Raw genomic sequence first — 17,598 nt, 5'->3', positions numbered from 1 at the left:
TTCTAATATGGGCATGATGCTTTCTACAGAAGAACCGTGACTTGGGAGGTCCGCATCTTCCCATGACGATTCAGTTTAAAACAGTTCATTTAGTTTACATTAAACACAGGTATTTCCTCTGAAACTGGGCTGCATATATTATTTTTTAAAAATACACTTCCCTGTGAAAAAGTAGATGGGCCAGAGATAAGCAGATTAAGTTCTTTAGACACATGAATATTAATAAGGTGAAACCTGACAGAAGAATGCCTCCACACCCAACACAAAGCGCACGACTGATTACTAAATTCAGAAACATCCATTTATTATAAAAGAACCTCCCACTATATATTTTGGACCATCGAGTGGATTTACCACTTTAGACCAGAGCAAGCATGAGTGACGATCAGGCAGAGCACAGGTAGGATTCTGCTCAATTTTTTTTTAAATATATATCTTATAAATATATTTATTAAATATATGTATATTTATAACTTTTTATTTAAGTCCATTTTAGATTTTATCATTAAATCTTTTTTTCAAGCTTTTTCCTGTTCAGATTTATAACAATAAAGAATGAAATGTAATCATTTAAATTAAAAATCGTACTGATTTCTAAAATATACCTAAAGATGTTAATACACTTCACACACATATGTACGTATACATCTAGTTAAATTTAGCAGTTTCTCCACAAGAGGGCAAAAAAGCTCAAAAGCTTTGCTGCGCACCATTTGAAAATGAATTGAAATACACCCACAACAAATGAGCGCATGTTTTTTTTTTTTTTAGCCACAAAAAAATTAAAATGACAAAAAAAAGGTACCATAATTTCTTGAATATTTAGATGTATATCGTCGCTGTCTAATGAAAAACAAGCATCTCCATTTTTTTTTTTTTACTATTTTTCGTTTATTACATAATTTGAACAGACAAACTGGCCCTTATACTGAACAGACCAAAAGAAATACTTCAAAAGGACCTGAGATAAACTATTTTTACATTATTATTGACTCATATTGAAAGTTTAGAAGTAAAGTTGCTGTAAAGTTTCTCTTTTGGACATACTTGGTTTTCATTGGACAGCGTCGATATTCAGCTGGAATATTGGTTTGATTGACTAAATAACACCACAAACAGCTTTTCCTATTTTCTGGCAGCACAGCTTTGTTTTTACAGCGTTTGTACATCATTAAAGAATGTTTCTTGTTTATTCTTTTTATTCTTTCTTATTATTATTAGTCTTTTCTGCTGAATTTTGTTATTTTAGAAAGGGAAGACTTGCCATGTTTAATTTAACTTAATTATTACACTCATTATTAAGTGAAATGTCTTGTTTTCTCGTGTCTTTTTTAATTGCCCTTTAACCAAGCAAAAATGTTTTATCCGATTACTCAAATCGATTTTTCAGTAGAGTAAGTAGTTTTTCATTGGACAGCGACGATATTTAGCTGGAATATTGGTTTGATTAATCAATAACAACACAAACAACTGTTCCTATTTTCTCTCTATAGTATATTGGTAAAACTAATAGAAAAGCTGTTGCCCTGATCCATAAAATATTTGGAGTTCTGTTGTGTTCTGAATCTTGCAGTTAACGCTGCATTTTTTGAATACACCAAAATCTGATTTTATGCCTTAATTCCATGATTTTCTCCATACTCTACGCAATCTTTATAATAACGGGTCCCTGGATTATGTGAATTAAAAATGTGTGATTCTGGTGTTGTAGGTCCCGGCAATGGGATGTTGCTAAGGAGGAGCCTGTGATTCAGGATGAGCAGAAACCTCGAAAACTCCTGAGCTGCATCCAGATCTTTATCTGTAACCTCGCAGGGCTCCTGGTCTTTGCACTTGCTTTCTTCAGCAAAGTGAGTCTTATTATATGAACAGCTGTTTTCAAACTGTTTTCTAAATAATACAGAACTTTTATAAAGTATATTTATTACTAGTAATATTGTAAATATCAATATTTTCTCTTTTTTCTAATTAGACATCCTTACTACTGCTAATAACCATCAGCAACAACGCTTCAAACACCATAGAGACCAAACCCTACGCCCTCCTCTTCATCGGCTGTCTCTTAATAGCACCCAGTGTTTTAACGCTGTTTAAAAGTGTTTGGAAAATTATTTTTAAGGACTCAAAAACTCCATCGACACAAACTTTCATATGGGTAGGTAACCTCATTTAATATGCAACATTAAATTTGATCTGATACTTACTCAGTGTGTTTTTAAATGATTTTGGGTGATAAGAGAAGTGGAACAGTTAAATTTATATATGCAAGATGGGGTGTTGGAAGATAAGGTGGAGTAATAGGGTGTTGAGGAAATAGGGTGGAGTAATGGGGCATTAAAGAGATGTTAGGTGTTGGTAATTGACTGCTGAAATGAAGGTTAAAAAATGAGTTTGGAGTAATGTGATATTTGGGTCCATATACTTCTTATTTTGATTTCCTTCTTTGACCTCCTCATGCAGGTTGTCCTGGTGGAATCGTTGGTGGCTCTTGGCTCAGCCGTGCTCACCTTGGTCGCCATGCCGAAATTTGACATCCTAACTAACGTGATGCTGCTGAACGGGATCGGTATGTTGTCGGCCATCATGCAAGTCATCGCAAGTGCGATCGCCAGGGGAAAGAAGCGATTCACAGCGACCTCCGCTTTGTCCGTCGTCCTCCTGACTGCAGGCTACATATTCTTTGCCTTCAACTACATCTACTGTCCTCAATGGCAAGAGGACAGTACAAGATGGGAGATGGCCCTACATGTTGGTTTGGCAATAGGAGGAGCCTTTCTGGTGTCTTTGAATTGGTGGGAGAACTACGCCATGCTTTTTAAGATCACCTTCTTCCAAAACACCATCCGAGACATCAAAAGGTCAAGGAATCTCGTCAGTATCCTGTCCAGTGTGGTACGAATCGCTGTGATCTCCACCGTCCTGGGAGCCTACGTGAAGCTCTCAGACCAGGACTGGTCTTCGGTACTATCGGTCACTTCAACAACTAAAACTCTAGTCCTGAGCCTCTTCGCCATTCAGGTCATCTCGTCGGCTCTGTGCCGCTGGATGGCCGTGGTAGCCTGCAAAATGCATGCAGTCCGCCGCAGCTTTGTCCTTCCCATGATAATGGTGTCTCCAACTGCCCTGGCTGCCTTCATCCTGGCCATCTGGATCCCCTTCCTCAACTCCAGTTCCAGTGATAATGTCAACAGCACGTTTGCCACCTCGTTTGCCACCTACTGCAGTAACTTCTCCAGCATAAACGGCTCAGGGCTAGGAGTCATGAAGCTTCTGGTAACGGACTTGACCCACGGGGTCTGCAATCGAGTTGCCTCTTTGGAAGGCAATGTGATTGGTTACGTTCTCCTGAGCTTGTCCTTGTTCAGCTGGTGGATTGGACTGATGCTCTGCACGCTATACATCTGGTTCCTCAGCATGCACCGCATCGAGAGGACGAAGGAACTGTTTGTGCGCAACCTGTACGAGGCGGTGTGCATTGACCAGTCCATGTTGCTCAACACCAGGTTTGAGGTGGTTTCGCCGCAAAGGCAAAACAGGTATAGTATTTGCACTGCCAAAAAACCCTTCCCCAGTACAAACATATAATGCACTAAATTAATAAGGTGTTGCTCTGAAAGCTAACCATGCTAATCCCTGCAAGTTACTTATAATAGACTATTATAATGCTCTTTTTCTGGTACCATATATCCCTTGTATCCGGTCCATTTTCACCTACCACAGCTCCCCCTAGAATTGTAGCTGGTGATGTCGCACCTGTCTCTACTGTCCAGGGAAAGGCTTTCTACTAAATATATATCAGGGTTCTTGCACCATTTTAAAAGTCAAATTTAATGCTTTTAAAACAACAATAAATACAGTTTAAGACCCAAAAATGCATTTGTTCCATTGCGATGCAGAATAGAGCCGACATAAAGTTAGCTGGCTTTCTGCTAATGTTAGTTCTCTCCTTGCTAAATGTTAGCTAGCTCTCCGCTAATCTTAGTTCCCTCCCTGGTAACTTTACCTAGCACACCACCAACGTTAGCTAGCTCTCCACTAATCTTAGTTCCCTCCCTGGTAACGTAGCTAGCTAACTTGTCACTAAACTTCGTACAACAATTCATACAACAGTGTAAATTTGCTGTGCCCTCAAAAAAAACTCAATGCACAGCCAATAATGTCTAAACCGCTGGCAACAAACATGAGTTAAGCTTAAAAAAATTAAGCATAAGTGCTGACAGTATTGCTGCAGAGCTTGAATAAATGAGAGGTCAGTCTGCGGTGCTCCGCCTTGTGCTGATCCACATCACCCTTTATGAGTGATGAAGGGAAAGAGCGCCATTTACTGTACCCACCCAGAGAGAGCAAGGACAAGCTGCATGACTGGGATTCGAACCAGATTCGAATCTGGATCATAGTGGAAGCACTTTAGATAATGGAGAATGTATTTTAGTGTAGTTCTTTTATGATAACACTCAAGGAATCATTTGTATCACTATTATTTTTAAATGTGCATTATTATAATATATAAATGAAAAATGCACTCTATATTTTTACATTTTGTCTTATATATCCAACTTCAGAGAGAAGGACAAGATGACCATCTACCTCTGCGCCACCATGTGGCACGAGACCAAAGACGAGATGCTGAAGATGATCATCTCAATGTTCAGGTAACACGAATTTCACTCTTTTTCGACTCTGTTTTCGAGTTTGTTCAGCCAGTAAAATCTCCTTTTCTCTGTTTTAAAGACTCGACAGGTTCAGACCTAAGAAGAACAAATTTAACGATGTCGCCTTTGAGTCGCATATCTTCTTCGACGATGCCTTCAAGCAGAAAGACAACAAGCGCAGTGTAAACGAGTACGCAGAGACCCTGGCAGAAGTCATCAAAGAGGTCTACATGTAAGTTTTCAGAGGATTATCTCTTTAATCTGTTCTTAATTGCAATGATATTTAATTCAAATCAAGCGATTGAAAAAAAAATAGAATAATCATAACAGGATTCAGTGATTAATGATAATTAGTGATTAACCGCCATTTTTTTCTGTTCACACGACTACTAAGCTTTTAAAAGCGGATATGTAATTGTATATAAAAACGACTCAAGCTAGATTTTCTAAGTGGAGTTATATTTATAGTAGTCAGGTCTAGGAGTGGGCGATGTGGCCCTAAAATAATATCACGATATTTCATGGAATTGTTTTAATAACGGGTGATAACGATACTCAGTGATATGACAAAAAAAAAAAACTTCGTAAGAAAAAACTCCCACTTATACACACATACACATACACACTTAAGAATACACTTATGCAACAAAATTAAAACTAAAATTTTATTATTTCATACGATATGATATAAAACTGACTAACTGAGATATAAAAGAAAAATACACAGAACAGATATCAATGATTCCAGAATGTCATGATACTAATAATAATGCACTCCAAATATATATATATATATATATATATATAAACTCCAAATATCCAGGATTAAAGTAAAATAAATGATAGACAGATATAATCTGTCTCTAGTAGATATATAATGGGAAATGAGAACAGTGTGAATTTTTCTTTTGCTAAAAACAGTAAAAAGTATGCAATCACTTACATGTAAAAAATTATTTAAATCACACCAAATAATCTATGAATAATCTAGATACACAATAAACTGTCGTTCTGGACCCCACAGTAGTGACACTGTTTATATAGCTAAATAAAACAGCATGATATTTAGTTGAGAAAAAATTATGGATTGGAATTAAGGACTATTTTTTTGCGATTGTAATTTATGGGTGTAACTTTCTTCTAAAAAGTTAAATAATTATACTAAACAACAGAGGTGTCTCTTGTAAACGTTTGTAGTGGTAAAAACGTGATGATTATGAACTGTTTCAGAAATTACATATGCTCAACTACTGCCACCAAGTGGCCCAAGCTCAGCCAAAAAACAAACACACACAGACTACATTTTATATTCAATATATACACAGTAATAAAAACACAAAAATAAAGTGGCTGGTTATTATACACAGTAAAATGTGTTGCATGGCTTAACCTACCTTAATAATTTTACTTTTTTCTCCCCCATTATACAGTATATTCAGTGATAAAGGTAAAGGTAATTTTAGGGAGAGAAAGCCACTCCCAGATCAGAAGATCATCCAGACGCCGTACGGCTGCCGTCTGCAGTACACTCTTCCCGAAGGCAACTCACTAACCGTTCACTTTAAGGATAAGAATAAAATTCGCCACAAAAAGAGATGGTCTCAGGTAAGCTTCAATTTCTGAATCAGTTTCTCTGATTTTGCTATTTATAGGTTTATGTTTGAGTAAAATGAACATTGTTTTATTCTAAAAACTACAGACAACATTTCTCCCAAATTCCAAATAAAAATATTCTCATTTAGAGCATTTATTTGCAGAAATAAATGATGAGAAACAGCTGAAATAACAATAAAAAAGATGCAGAGCTTTCAGACCTCAAATAATGCAAGAAAACAAGTTCATATTTATAAGGTTTGAAGAGATCAGAAATCAATCAATATTTGGTGGATTAACCCTGGTGGTTTTTAATCAGTTTTTTTTTCATGCATCTTTGCATCATGTTCTCCACCACCAGTCTTACACACTGCTTTTGGATAACTTTATGCTGCTTTATGTGTGCTGATGCAAAGCATACGTGACGGCTCGCAGATTTACAGATCACTAAAATAGGGAATAAAGACTAAATAAAGGATTTTGTATGAATATTCCGATGGATTATGACTTTTTCTCCGTTGCAGATTATGTACCTATACTTTCTGCTCGGTTGGAAGCTAAACAGGCCATTCCATCAGATGTATGAGGAAAAGGAGGAGGGATTAAACAATATTGAAGATCGATTGAAGGTAAATTACATTTAAAAAGTCATCTTTAAATTATTGCTTGATTTTACATTCATACCTCTGAACTTTGGGACCCAAAGCAGACAGACAGTCACTCGTGTCTTCTTTAGAAAGCCAAGGAGAACACCTACATCCTGGCACTAGATGGAGACACTGATTTCCAGCCCTCTGCAGTCATGCTGCTGGTGGATCGGCTCAGGCTGTACCCGGAGGTGGGGGCGGCATGTGGCAGGATTCACCCCACTGGTACCGGTAAGTGAAAAAAAACAGGATCTTGCATAAATAATAATGATGATAATAATAATAATAATAATAATAATAATAATAATACTGTGTAAACGGTACAATGTAAGTTACAGTTAAAACTACAGCAGGTGTACAATTGTACAGAGAACCCTGTTTATATTAGTATATATTTTATATTTATATTAGTATATAAATTTATGAGATTGAGATTATTAGTATTACCCCCAGGGCAACGCATGGGAACGCCCACACCTGTATATGTTGTGAGGTGTTATCTTGTGAGTGAGGTTGATTGACCACTGGCCAGCATGCTCATGGCAAGGTCACATACCATATTTGTCAGACTATAAAAGGTGCACCTAAAAACCTTTAATTTTCCAAAAAAATTTCAGTGCACCTTATCCTGTACGTCTTGTGTGTAAATTGTACCAGTGAGGATGTATGGAGCAGTAAAGCCACTCTGATTTATTAGAGTATAAACGAGTTAGCGCTGCTAACTGGGGCTGGCTATGCTGCTTATTGAGGCTGGCTAGCGCTGCTAACCGCAGCTAGCGCTCACCCTTGGACAAAATATTGAAATTCTAAGCTTACTGTAAATAAACAGAAGCACTATACTCACCCAAACAAACAGTTTTCAGGAGACAAGTCTGTGTTAATTAACATCCAGCACTTGATTTAAAAGTTTTTTGTTTTTTTTTAAGAATTACAGTTTTGTTTAATTTGTTTACTACTGTTGCTTACAAGTGTCGCTTAATGCGCCTTATAATCCTGTGCACCTTATGTACCTTATGTATGTATGAAAATAGACCAGAAAATAGACGTTGACTGATAGAGCGCCTTATAATACAGTGTAAAGTGTAAATATTGTAAATTACGCTAATGTGAGGTCTGAGAGTGGGTGCCAGACAAAAGAAACGTGACATTTGCCTCAATCTACAGGGTCTATAAAGTTTTGGGGAATACACTGAGGAAGTCATTACCATCCACTAATGATTGTGACCAGCGGTGTCTGGCTAGAACTGTCCGTGGGTCTGAACAAACAAGCGACCTCGATAATGATTCTGCGTCTGAATGCTTGTATAATCTTGCCCCTAAAAACGGCCATTTCTTCTTCTGCTTGTGTCCGCAGGTCCGATGGTGTGGTATCAGAAGTTTGAGTACGCTGTGGGTCACTGGCTGCAGAAGACGGCGGAGCACGTGTTCGGATGCGTCCTCTGCAGTCCGGGATGCTTCAGTCTGTTCAGAGCCGCGGCGCTTATGGACGACAACGTCATGAAGAGATACACCACCAAACCCACCGAGGCCTCTCACTACGTACAGTACGACCAAGGTAAATAATTCATAATTTTTTTTAATTTTCCATACCGATACGGTACCGTGAATTCGATACAAGACCTTATTTTAAACCTTTTTCTAAATTGCAACCAAAAAATATAAAAAGCGATTATTATTACACAATGTATTAATTTAACAGCTGATATAAGTAATCTCAGCATGGAGACTGATGGTTCGAATCCTGTCCATGCAGCTTGTCATCAGCTACCAAAGCCCAGAGAGAGCACAATAGTCGTTGCTCTCTCTGGGTGGGTACAGTAGATGGCGCTCTTTCCCTTCATCACTCTTAAAGGGTGATGTGGATCAGCACAAGGCTGCGTCTGTGAGCTGATGTATCAGAACCGAGTCGCTGCGCTTTCCTCTGAGCGTTAGCGCTGTGATGCTACTCAGCAATGCTGACCAATCAGCAGCAGTCAAAAAGAGGCAGTCTCTCCTATTTGTGATTGTCAGTAATGGTAAAATGGTCTGAGGTAGTAGTTCATAAACTAGTCCTTGGATACACACTGTCACTTTTGAATAAAAAAGCAATTCTAAATCATTCCTATTCCCACTATTCTCACTCTGTTTTCAGGTGAGGACCGCTGGCTGTGTACGCTTCTCCTACAGCAGGGCTGGAGGGTGGAGTATAACGCCGCCTCAGACTCCTACACCAACGCTCCTCAGGAGTTTAAGGAGTTCTACAACCAGAGACGGCGCTGGGGTCCCTCAACCATGGCCAACACTCTGGACCTCCTTGCCAGTGGCAGCCTGACCTCCCAGAGGAACAAGTCCATCTCCAAACCCTACATCTTGTACCAGACCATCAGTATGGCCGCCTCCATCCTGGGCCCGGCAACAGTCTGCCTGATGATTGCAGGTGAGTTGGGAAACAAAAAAAAAAATCTTCCATAAGAATCAATATTTTAGAACAATTTTTGCCATAATATATTAACTCCATTAGCTAAGATAGCATGTATGAATGAACGTTTGTGTAGCTGCTGCTTATATGAGCCTTTGTCTTGTTTTACAGGATGTTTTAAAACCGTACTGAAGTTAGACGCCAACATTGGCCTTGTGCTGGCCGTCATCCCCCCTGTTCTCTACATAATTATCTGCTATTATACGAAATCAGACACACAGATCACCATCGCTGCTGTTCTGAGTGTAATGTACGCTTTCCTGATGACCGCCACTCTGTTAGGGATCATAGGTAAGTAAAAGACATTTAACCTTTAAATTAACAGCTGAACACCGTCCATCTGTCTGTCTCTCCTTAGCTCGCGCTGTCTGTCTGTCTGTCTGTCTCTCTCTTTTGCTTGCACTGTCTGTCTGTCTGTCTGTCTCTCTCTCTCTCTCTCTTGCCATCTCTCTCTATCTCTCTCACAGTGTGTCTCTCCCTCTCTTTCGCTTGCACCTTCTCTCTCTCTCTCTCTCTCTCTCTCACACACACCATCTGTCTCTCTCTTACCGTCTGTCTATCTCTTTTGCTTGTACCGCCTGTCTTTTTGTCTCTGTTTTGTTCATGCAGTCTGTCTCTCTTTCTCGATCTATCTCTCTTTCACTCACATTGTCTATCTGTCTCTCTCTTTCGCTCACACCCTCTGTCTGTCGCTCTCCCTCTCTCGTGCTTTCGTCTGTCTGTCTCTCTTGCTAGTTAGAGTGTGTGTGTGTGTGTGTGTATATATATATAAATAAATGCATGTGTATATTTATTGTGCGTGTTTTTTTCAGCGGACATGGTGATTGAAAACACCTTCATGACCCCCAGCGGCTTGTTCTTCATCGGCATCATGGCCATGTACGTCATCACGGCTCTCCTTCACCCTCACGAGTGGCAGCTCATCATCTGCGGCTTCCTGTACGTCATCTGCATCCCCAGCGGATACCTGCTGCTGGCCATCTACTCCATGGTGAACATGAACAACGTGTCATGGGGAACTCGGGAGACGGGGACTCAGGGTGCAGCGGCGTCCGCCATGACGCAGGAAAAGAGCGTGAAGTGCCAGAAGATGCTGAAGTTCTGTAGTTATAACCTGGAGATCCAGGTAAACCAGGAAGTGAAGGTGATTAACGCACCACCACCAGTCGCATCAGTCGCACCTACAGTGCCCACTGAGGTGCCGTCGAAACTGGAGGAGAGGTAACATTTCCAAGCTTTTATATTTTACCTTTACGCTACACTTTTCAATATAAGAGTGCTTCTAATAAAGGGTTGTTTGGGGAAAGCCTTGAATATTAGTGTTCACTTAACATAAATTTTATAGTAATCATGATTTAATAAACACAGCTACAGTGTATGTAATGTAAATATATACATATACACTCAACTGTGATTCTCAAACACTTTAACGCAATGCGAGAGTAAAAAAAAAAACAGCTGGAAAAGGCTTTAAATTTCTTATTAAAAATATACGAATTTACTTTTTTTATCTTGCCATTGAGAAATTCGCGTTGAGGTGCGCCACTGACTGATCAAAACCCTGACAACAGTCCACAGTCAGCCGGCCAATCCTAGCTGAGCCGTGCAGAAGCGCTGTGCACTGCTGGCGTACCTTTATAGTGTGAACGCTCAGATCAGTTTCCTCGGTTGAGATGCACAAAAGCGCTGCGCTGTTAAGATACGAACCCGCCAAAGTCCGAGCTCACCTGGCCCTTAAATGTAATGTAAGGGGTTTTGTACGCTTTGAGTCCAAGACTGGCATTGGATCTAAGGAGCATCCCAAAGGGGAGACCCATTCTATAGAGATAATCGGTGCAACTTAAAGTAGACAAATTAAGTTCACAAATTAAAAAGGTTGCCTATAAACATTTGGACATATGTTTCAGCTGTAAGACATAAAAAATGAGTCTAATGCAAGAAATCTTCTTTTTCAGAAAACCAGACAACATTGAGGAGAGTAAGTATCTTGATCGTTTTTAAATGGCTGTGGAATTTGATTGGTTTAAATGCATGAACCAGTACTAGTGCAGACACTACCCATATTAGACACACCATTTTAGAGAGGCACACATTTAATATACTGTTTATGGGAAAAATGGCCTACATTTAACAAAAAAAACACAAATCAGCACAAATATTCAAATATATTGAATGGTAATTATTGTCCATATCACAAAGTCAAGATCTTGCCAATACACAGCTATATTATAAAGCAAAGTCACAGAAGAAACACTTTTATTCAGTTAAAGGATGAGTAATATGAATATGTTGAGTATAAGGAGCTTTTTAAAGGTCTAACAATATTCCCTGATGTAACTGGTTCTCGATGACATCTTAACTTACCATCATTGTGGTACAATGAATGGATGAACAGCTAGCTAATATCACGCTGGCTTACCGAAACAGTCAGGGTTCCTTAGAGTAGACGCTAATGCTGCTGCACCCAGCCTTAGTGGAAATCTGAAAAGCTTTAGTTGTCCAAATAAACAGATTTCAGCAAAGAAATTTGTGTAAAATAACATCCAGTGCTCGTCTGACTTATAATAAATATATATATATAAATATATATATTTTTTTTATTATAGTTCTCGAAAACATGGCGAGACCCCTGTTCCTTACTAGTGTCGCATAATGCGCCTTACAGTGCGCAAAAATACAGTACTCCAATTTCTAAGAGTATCAGAAAAAGGTCTAGAAATCTGTTTAAGAAATCTGATAAAGGGAGCTGGATTAAGAATACTTTTAACCAGAGTATTCTGGGATGTCTCAGTCTGTGCACGAGTGAAAATAGTAGTGGTAGTGGAAATAAGCCAGCACTGTTTAACACAGCATATATAAATATAAAAAAATCTTTATTTCTAGCTGATGTATGATCAGAGTTTAATGGCTGGTTAAGAATTGTTCTAATTGTTTTTTTTTTTTTAATAGACTTCATTCAACAGTTGACGGACAGCTCGGCGGAACTGCACCTAAAGAGGGGATACCTTGAACCGGTGTGTTTTTAACATATGCTAAAAGTTAATCTGACTGATATTAAGAATAACATACAGTTTAGAGATAAACTCTGTCTAGTGATAACTGGCATAATATAATTAGCAATTAGAGATTTTCTCCAAGTGTGCTTTACTGGTCATAACTCAGTGGAAAGTGTTTAAATATTCACTGTTTTGTTCATTTTTGTTTGTGTTTAGAAAGAAGAAGAGTTTTGGATGGACCTGATTGAGCGCTACCTTAAACCTCTAGAGAGCGACAAAGCAAAGGAAGAACGAATCAAAGCTGAATTGAAAGATCTGCGCAACAAGGTGAGTGTTAATAGACTAAATAATAGGCAGAATACGGCTAAAAAGTGGGACACAACTTCGCAAAAAATAAAATTACAACTAATAAAAGAAGAGACACTAAATTTACAATACAACAAAGTCACAGATAGACATACGTAAGACAAAAGACATAAGAGGTATAAAAAAAATATCATAAAAAGAAATAAAATACATTGAATAAGAAAAAGTTTGGTACTGTACAATATGGCACAATATGTCCTTTAGCCAACATATGCCTATATTAAAGTTGGAAAACACCAGTATTGGGCGATTTTTAGCCAAAATATGAGACGCAGCTTCCTAAACAAAATAATAGAAGAATGTGTAAGACTAACGCACATCATGGAGAAAAGAGTATAGCTCTGTATAGCTAACCCCACTAACTGTATACCCCTCTCCAAAGTGCAGCACAGCCTGTAGCATAAAATACATTTACAGCCTTTTAAACTGCATTTAACTTTTAATTATTAAGAATCTACACAGTCAGTGCAACAAACTATTTGATATAAAAAAGTTAAGTTACTTGATTATCAAGTTCATGTTAATGTGTTGATTGGGTTAATGATAAAATTAGATAAATTCTGTAGCTAGCAGATTATTAAGTGCATTTAAACAAACTGATTTAAACTGAATTACTAATACAATCTGATTTTATAATTTTCGTAAATGGTTGCATTACATTAAAAATCAATACGTTTTCTATAATTTTTAAATATTTGTAGGAATTAACAAAAATGTACACCCGCTGTTGACCACTTATTGTACTTAAGTGTTTTTAAAAAAAATCATAAAATTAGGCCCACTGAGGGGATTTAAACACATACAATGAAATATTTACTAAGTTTATATCAGATTATTAAATGCATTTAATAACTGTATCGGATTACTGACAAAATCTGAATTTTATGCAGTTATCAGTTAAATGATTGGATTACTGTAAGATTTTGGGTTTCTTCAGTTATCAAAGTATTAAGTTTATGATCAGGTTATTGATAAAATCAAATTATTAAAGTACATTTAAAACACACTGATCAGATTACTGGCACAATCTGATTAAGGAGTGGATGTAAAGACTAAATAAAGACACTTTTGACACATATAAATGATTAAAATCTGCTGTTTTTCTTTGTTTGCAGGCAAGCTTCGTGTTTTTTATCTGTAATGCCTTGTGGCTGGTTGCGACTTTCTTTATGCAAACCTTGGGCAGCACCGTGACCATCAAAATCCCGAAAGTCTTCGCCAACGGAACCGTAGACCCGGACGGGAAGCTCTTCATCGATCCCATTGGTCTCATGTTCCTTGTTGGCTTTGCGACCCTTCTGGCCATCCAGTTTTTTGCCATGCTGTGGCACAGGTAGCTGAGTGAATCATAAATCTACACTTTCAATTCTGATTTATTTAGAAATAGCTAAAACGACTGGCGGCATCTTTTTTTTCCTCCTTCTTTAGAATCCAAACTTTGATTCACTTCATCGCTTATAATGGAACGGAAGCTGCCGTTAACAGGAGGGCCATGAAAAGGCATCAGGCGATGCCGTCAGATGAACATGTAATCTAATCCTGCCATAACTATTTTACTTAATTTTTTATTGATTAATATAATGTGAATCTGGCTGTTCTTTATATTGTGTTAGATTTTATTTGGACATTTTCATTATTTTAACGGTGAAGAAAAACATACAGAATTATTTAGTAAACAAAAAAAGTGTGTTAAACAAACCAGAATATGTTTTATAGTAGTCACCTGGAATTCAAGCTTTCGGTTAACAGCTGTGCTGAACTCATCAAGAGTCAATAACTTAAACTCTGCTCTGAAGTAAATCGGGGATCACTTGGCGCTCGCTCAGTCGCGTATCGTGAACTACTGAAAGACACTCTCTGACGAGTCGCATACACCCAGCAAACTTTTAATGTTAAACATCTGACTCAGTCAACGACTAAGAGTCAAGAGCAGCGACTACAAACAGCCAATACGATTACAAAAAAGTCTTATTATGCGTCTTATTTAACACACCATTGGATTAAAACAGATTAAAAATTAAAAGTAGAATGTTAGATACACTTCTTTAAATGTGTGTACAGTGCATTGTTGTCTCAAACCTTTATATAATAATTAATATGATCTGTAAGTTTAGTTTCAGGACTATATAATGACCTGACAGAAACGTTATACAACTTCTGTCTTCATTTTTTTTTTACAGGAGCTTCTTTAGAAACCAGTCATCTGAATTGACTGAGGGCTACAGAGTGGGTCAACATGGTACTTAAGAGAGAAGCGACGGCAAAGTTCTCTACAACATATAAAACCAGCAATAATCCACCTAATAAATCTAGTATTAATCAACATTAATGATAGAAATAAGAATCAGAAGTTCAGAATTGTTTACAGTTGTTTTTTTCTTTCTTACTCTTTGCATTTAGTATTATTATTATTATTATTAATAAATTATTAAAATTTATTTCCAGCTGTGTTAAATAATATTAAAATACTATTTTGACAACTAATACTAATGCTAATACTAATTATTGTATTTATTGTACTGTATTGTGTTTTGTAACGGGTGTTGCACATTGTCTATTTTTTTTTCAACACGTATTGTTATTAGTATTAAGGTTATTAACCATTTTCATTCTTAACATTGTCGTTTAAACACAACTCAAAACGAACCACGTCTGACACCAATCTTTACATCTAAACTAATAACTGAAAATCAATAGTATTATATACAGTATTTCCAAACAAAATATAGCAATACAATAGAATATCAATTCTTTCTTACAGCTCTTTCAATTCTTTTATATAAAAACTAATATGGAAATTGTAAGGTCTTATCCATGTTTATTTACACTAAATTTATAAGGAGTGTTTCAGATTTACAAAGTTTAGTTATAAAAGAGTTTGATCTGTGACTCCTCCCTATATTTTTTTGTAATGAAGTAGATGCCATTTGCAACATTCAGGTGTATTTTTAACATCTAATTTCACCTACAAAAAGTACATCTCTGCCATTCGTAACAAACCAAATCATGTGAAAATCGGGTAAAATTGCCATCTGGAGACTATGTATATATGTCTGTGTCATTATCAGTACAGTGATGGCAGTGCCCTGAGATGTAGCTAGAGTTATGAGATGAAAACAGTGTTTCAACGAAGGTACTTTTTATCATGTTTTACTACACCAAGAGTCAGAAACACACTGTGTACTGAATTGCACAATTTAGCTTAGCTAAGTAATCCTTTAAAACATATTTTAACACACAAGTAGCTACACATCATTCCTTAGTCTCACTGAATTAGTTAAAATAGTTACCAACCAACCCAACACACAACATTTCCACTAGCTTCCAGCAACAGAGTCTAAAGTTTTATTATTTCCTGAGGCTGATTACTGAAACATACACGAACATAACTTCCTTATGATCACAAGCACTAATCTGCCTATTATACAATATGAAGTCATTTATAGATTACACTAAACTGGTTAAAATGGGTTTAAAATAGGATTAAACACTGAAAACTGCTCACATCCAGAACACCCAAGATAATTACATCCACATCATGTGGTACTGCACACCTGTACTACACTTCATACAAGAAATTATCAATATATTAACTACATGCTTAAATATATCACTCAATTGTGTATAGTAGAAGACAACTATATATAGACTCCGCAGAGCATAGCAGCCAGTGCCAGGAGGCAGGCTATGCCGAGTCTATGAATATATAGGTCTATATATTTATCAGTGCAGTGATGGTGGTGCTCGGAGCTGAAGATTGCGTTATAAGACGTAACCAGTGGTGTTTAATAAGCTTCTTGTGCACTTTTTAAGTTATTAATGCCTTGTTTTAAATATCAGGGCTTGCCGGATTGTGGAGCTACTTTGATACTTTGGATAACGGTGTGAAAAGTTATTTATCAGGATAAATTACGCCCCGTGTCACCCAGTCTGAAAAAAAATTCTGGATCTCTGAACGCTGTGTGCTATTCATTAAAGATAACATTTACCTTTTGACTATGATACTAGCCTGAACATTAGCTTTTTTCCTGTATAGCTAAATGAAGACTCACTGATATTGCAGACAAACAGGCACTGTTACACAAGAAGTACAGAAATGGGTCTTTACAATAGGCCAATCACAGTTCAGCAGCACAAAAAAAATAAAATCACACAAAAGCAATCCTAATTCTACAGTCACTTATCTTTTACTGTCAATATTGACCATGTAAATGATTCTTGTGTATATTGCAATATAGCAGTGCTGGTAAATACAGCGACTGCAGTGGCTCGTGTGCACGTGGCCACATGACGGACGAAGTGATATAACTTAATTATTCGTCCTGACCTTTAAACCAGAGTTATACAAGTGGCTATTTGTGTAATAAACAACTCTGGGATGGCTCACAGTTACAGCCCATGATTCGCAGACCTGTATCTCTCTTCTCTCCCTCACGCTACTGTTAAACAAAGCTTTTAACAAATCAAAAATAAGAAAAGAATGGAAAAAATAAAGTTCCACATGTTTTATTCTCTGTCTGAAACTAAACAGGTTAACTGATTTTAAGATACAACTTGTTAATCAGCGACCATCGAGCTAATCCTCCACACCCAGATAAAATTATGCACACTCATTCCACTGATCTCGGGAAAGTATGACTAACGTATGAGGAACTGAGTGTTAATTCAGGTATGAGAAAACTCATATTCAGTTTTGTTTTCCCACAGAATCTTACAGCACTTCATATCTTACAGCTTCCCTCTGCTGATAACAACTTTTATGGAGATGCTGATTTCATTTTCCAGCAGGACTTTTTGAGACACTAATTTTTGGGTTTTCATTGGCTGTAAGCCAAAATCACCAACTCCAAAATAAGTAGATCTCTCTGTGTGTAATACATCTATAT

General features: G+C 37.3%; 2 protein-coding genes across 5 annotated transcripts in view; one reads left to right on the top strand and one right to left on the bottom strand.

Annotated features, from left to right (window-relative positions):
* The window catches only part of irf1a (interferon regulatory factor 1a), a 44,644-nt gene extending 37,627 nt beyond the window's left edge, over positions 1-7,017 (bottom strand). For all 4 annotated transcript variants that reach the window (XM_049472139.1, XM_022682096.2, XM_022682099.2 and 1 more), the window contains exon 1: positions 6,930-7,017. The gene's annotated coding sequence lies outside the window, so the exon portion shown is untranslated. The remainder of the gene's footprint in view (positions 1-6,929) is intronic.
* Positions 375-15,085, top strand: LOC107197720 (chitin synthase chs-2-like). The gene is made up of 19 exons (XM_049472401.1): positions 375-400; positions 1,712-1,850; positions 1,973-2,155; positions 2,461-3,536; positions 4,563-4,652; positions 4,732-4,884; positions 6,083-6,257; positions 6,770-6,874; positions 6,982-7,123; positions 8,247-8,447; positions 9,024-9,308; positions 9,462-9,641; positions 10,163-10,571; positions 11,306-11,328; positions 12,300-12,364; positions 12,563-12,673; positions 13,828-14,045; positions 14,141-14,240; positions 14,893-15,085. Exons 1-19 carry the CDS (start codon positions 375-377, stop codon positions 14,902-14,904), a joined length of 3,693 nt encoding a protein of 1,230 aa, XP_049328358.1. The 3' UTR covers positions 14,905-15,085.
* Positions 15,086-17,598: the final 2,513 nt, after the last annotated feature.

The sequence above is a fragment of the Astyanax mexicanus genome, chromosome 25 (genome assembly GCF_023375975.1).
Source record: "Astyanax mexicanus isolate ESR-SI-001 chromosome 25, AstMex3_surface, whole genome shotgun sequence".
Lineage (NCBI taxonomy): Eukaryota > Metazoa > Chordata > Actinopteri > Characiformes > Acestrorhamphidae > Astyanax > Astyanax mexicanus.
Note: the sequence above shows the minus strand (reverse complement) of the source record. Positions and strands in the feature narration are given on the sequence as shown.

Excerpts from the sequence above, each read along its gene's own strand:
- LOC107197720 (XM_049472401.1), top strand. The coding sequence starts at position 375 with ATGAGTGACGATCAGGCAGAGCACAG. Across the intron at positions 6,875-6,981 it reads ATATTGAAGATCGATTGAAG|AAAGCCAAGGAGAACACCTA; the intron begins GTAAATTACATT and ends TGTCTTCTTTAG. Across the intron at positions 9,642-10,162 it reads CACTCTGTTAGGGATCATAG|CGGACATGGTGATTGAAAAC; the intron begins GTAAGTAAAAGA and ends TGTTTTTTTCAG.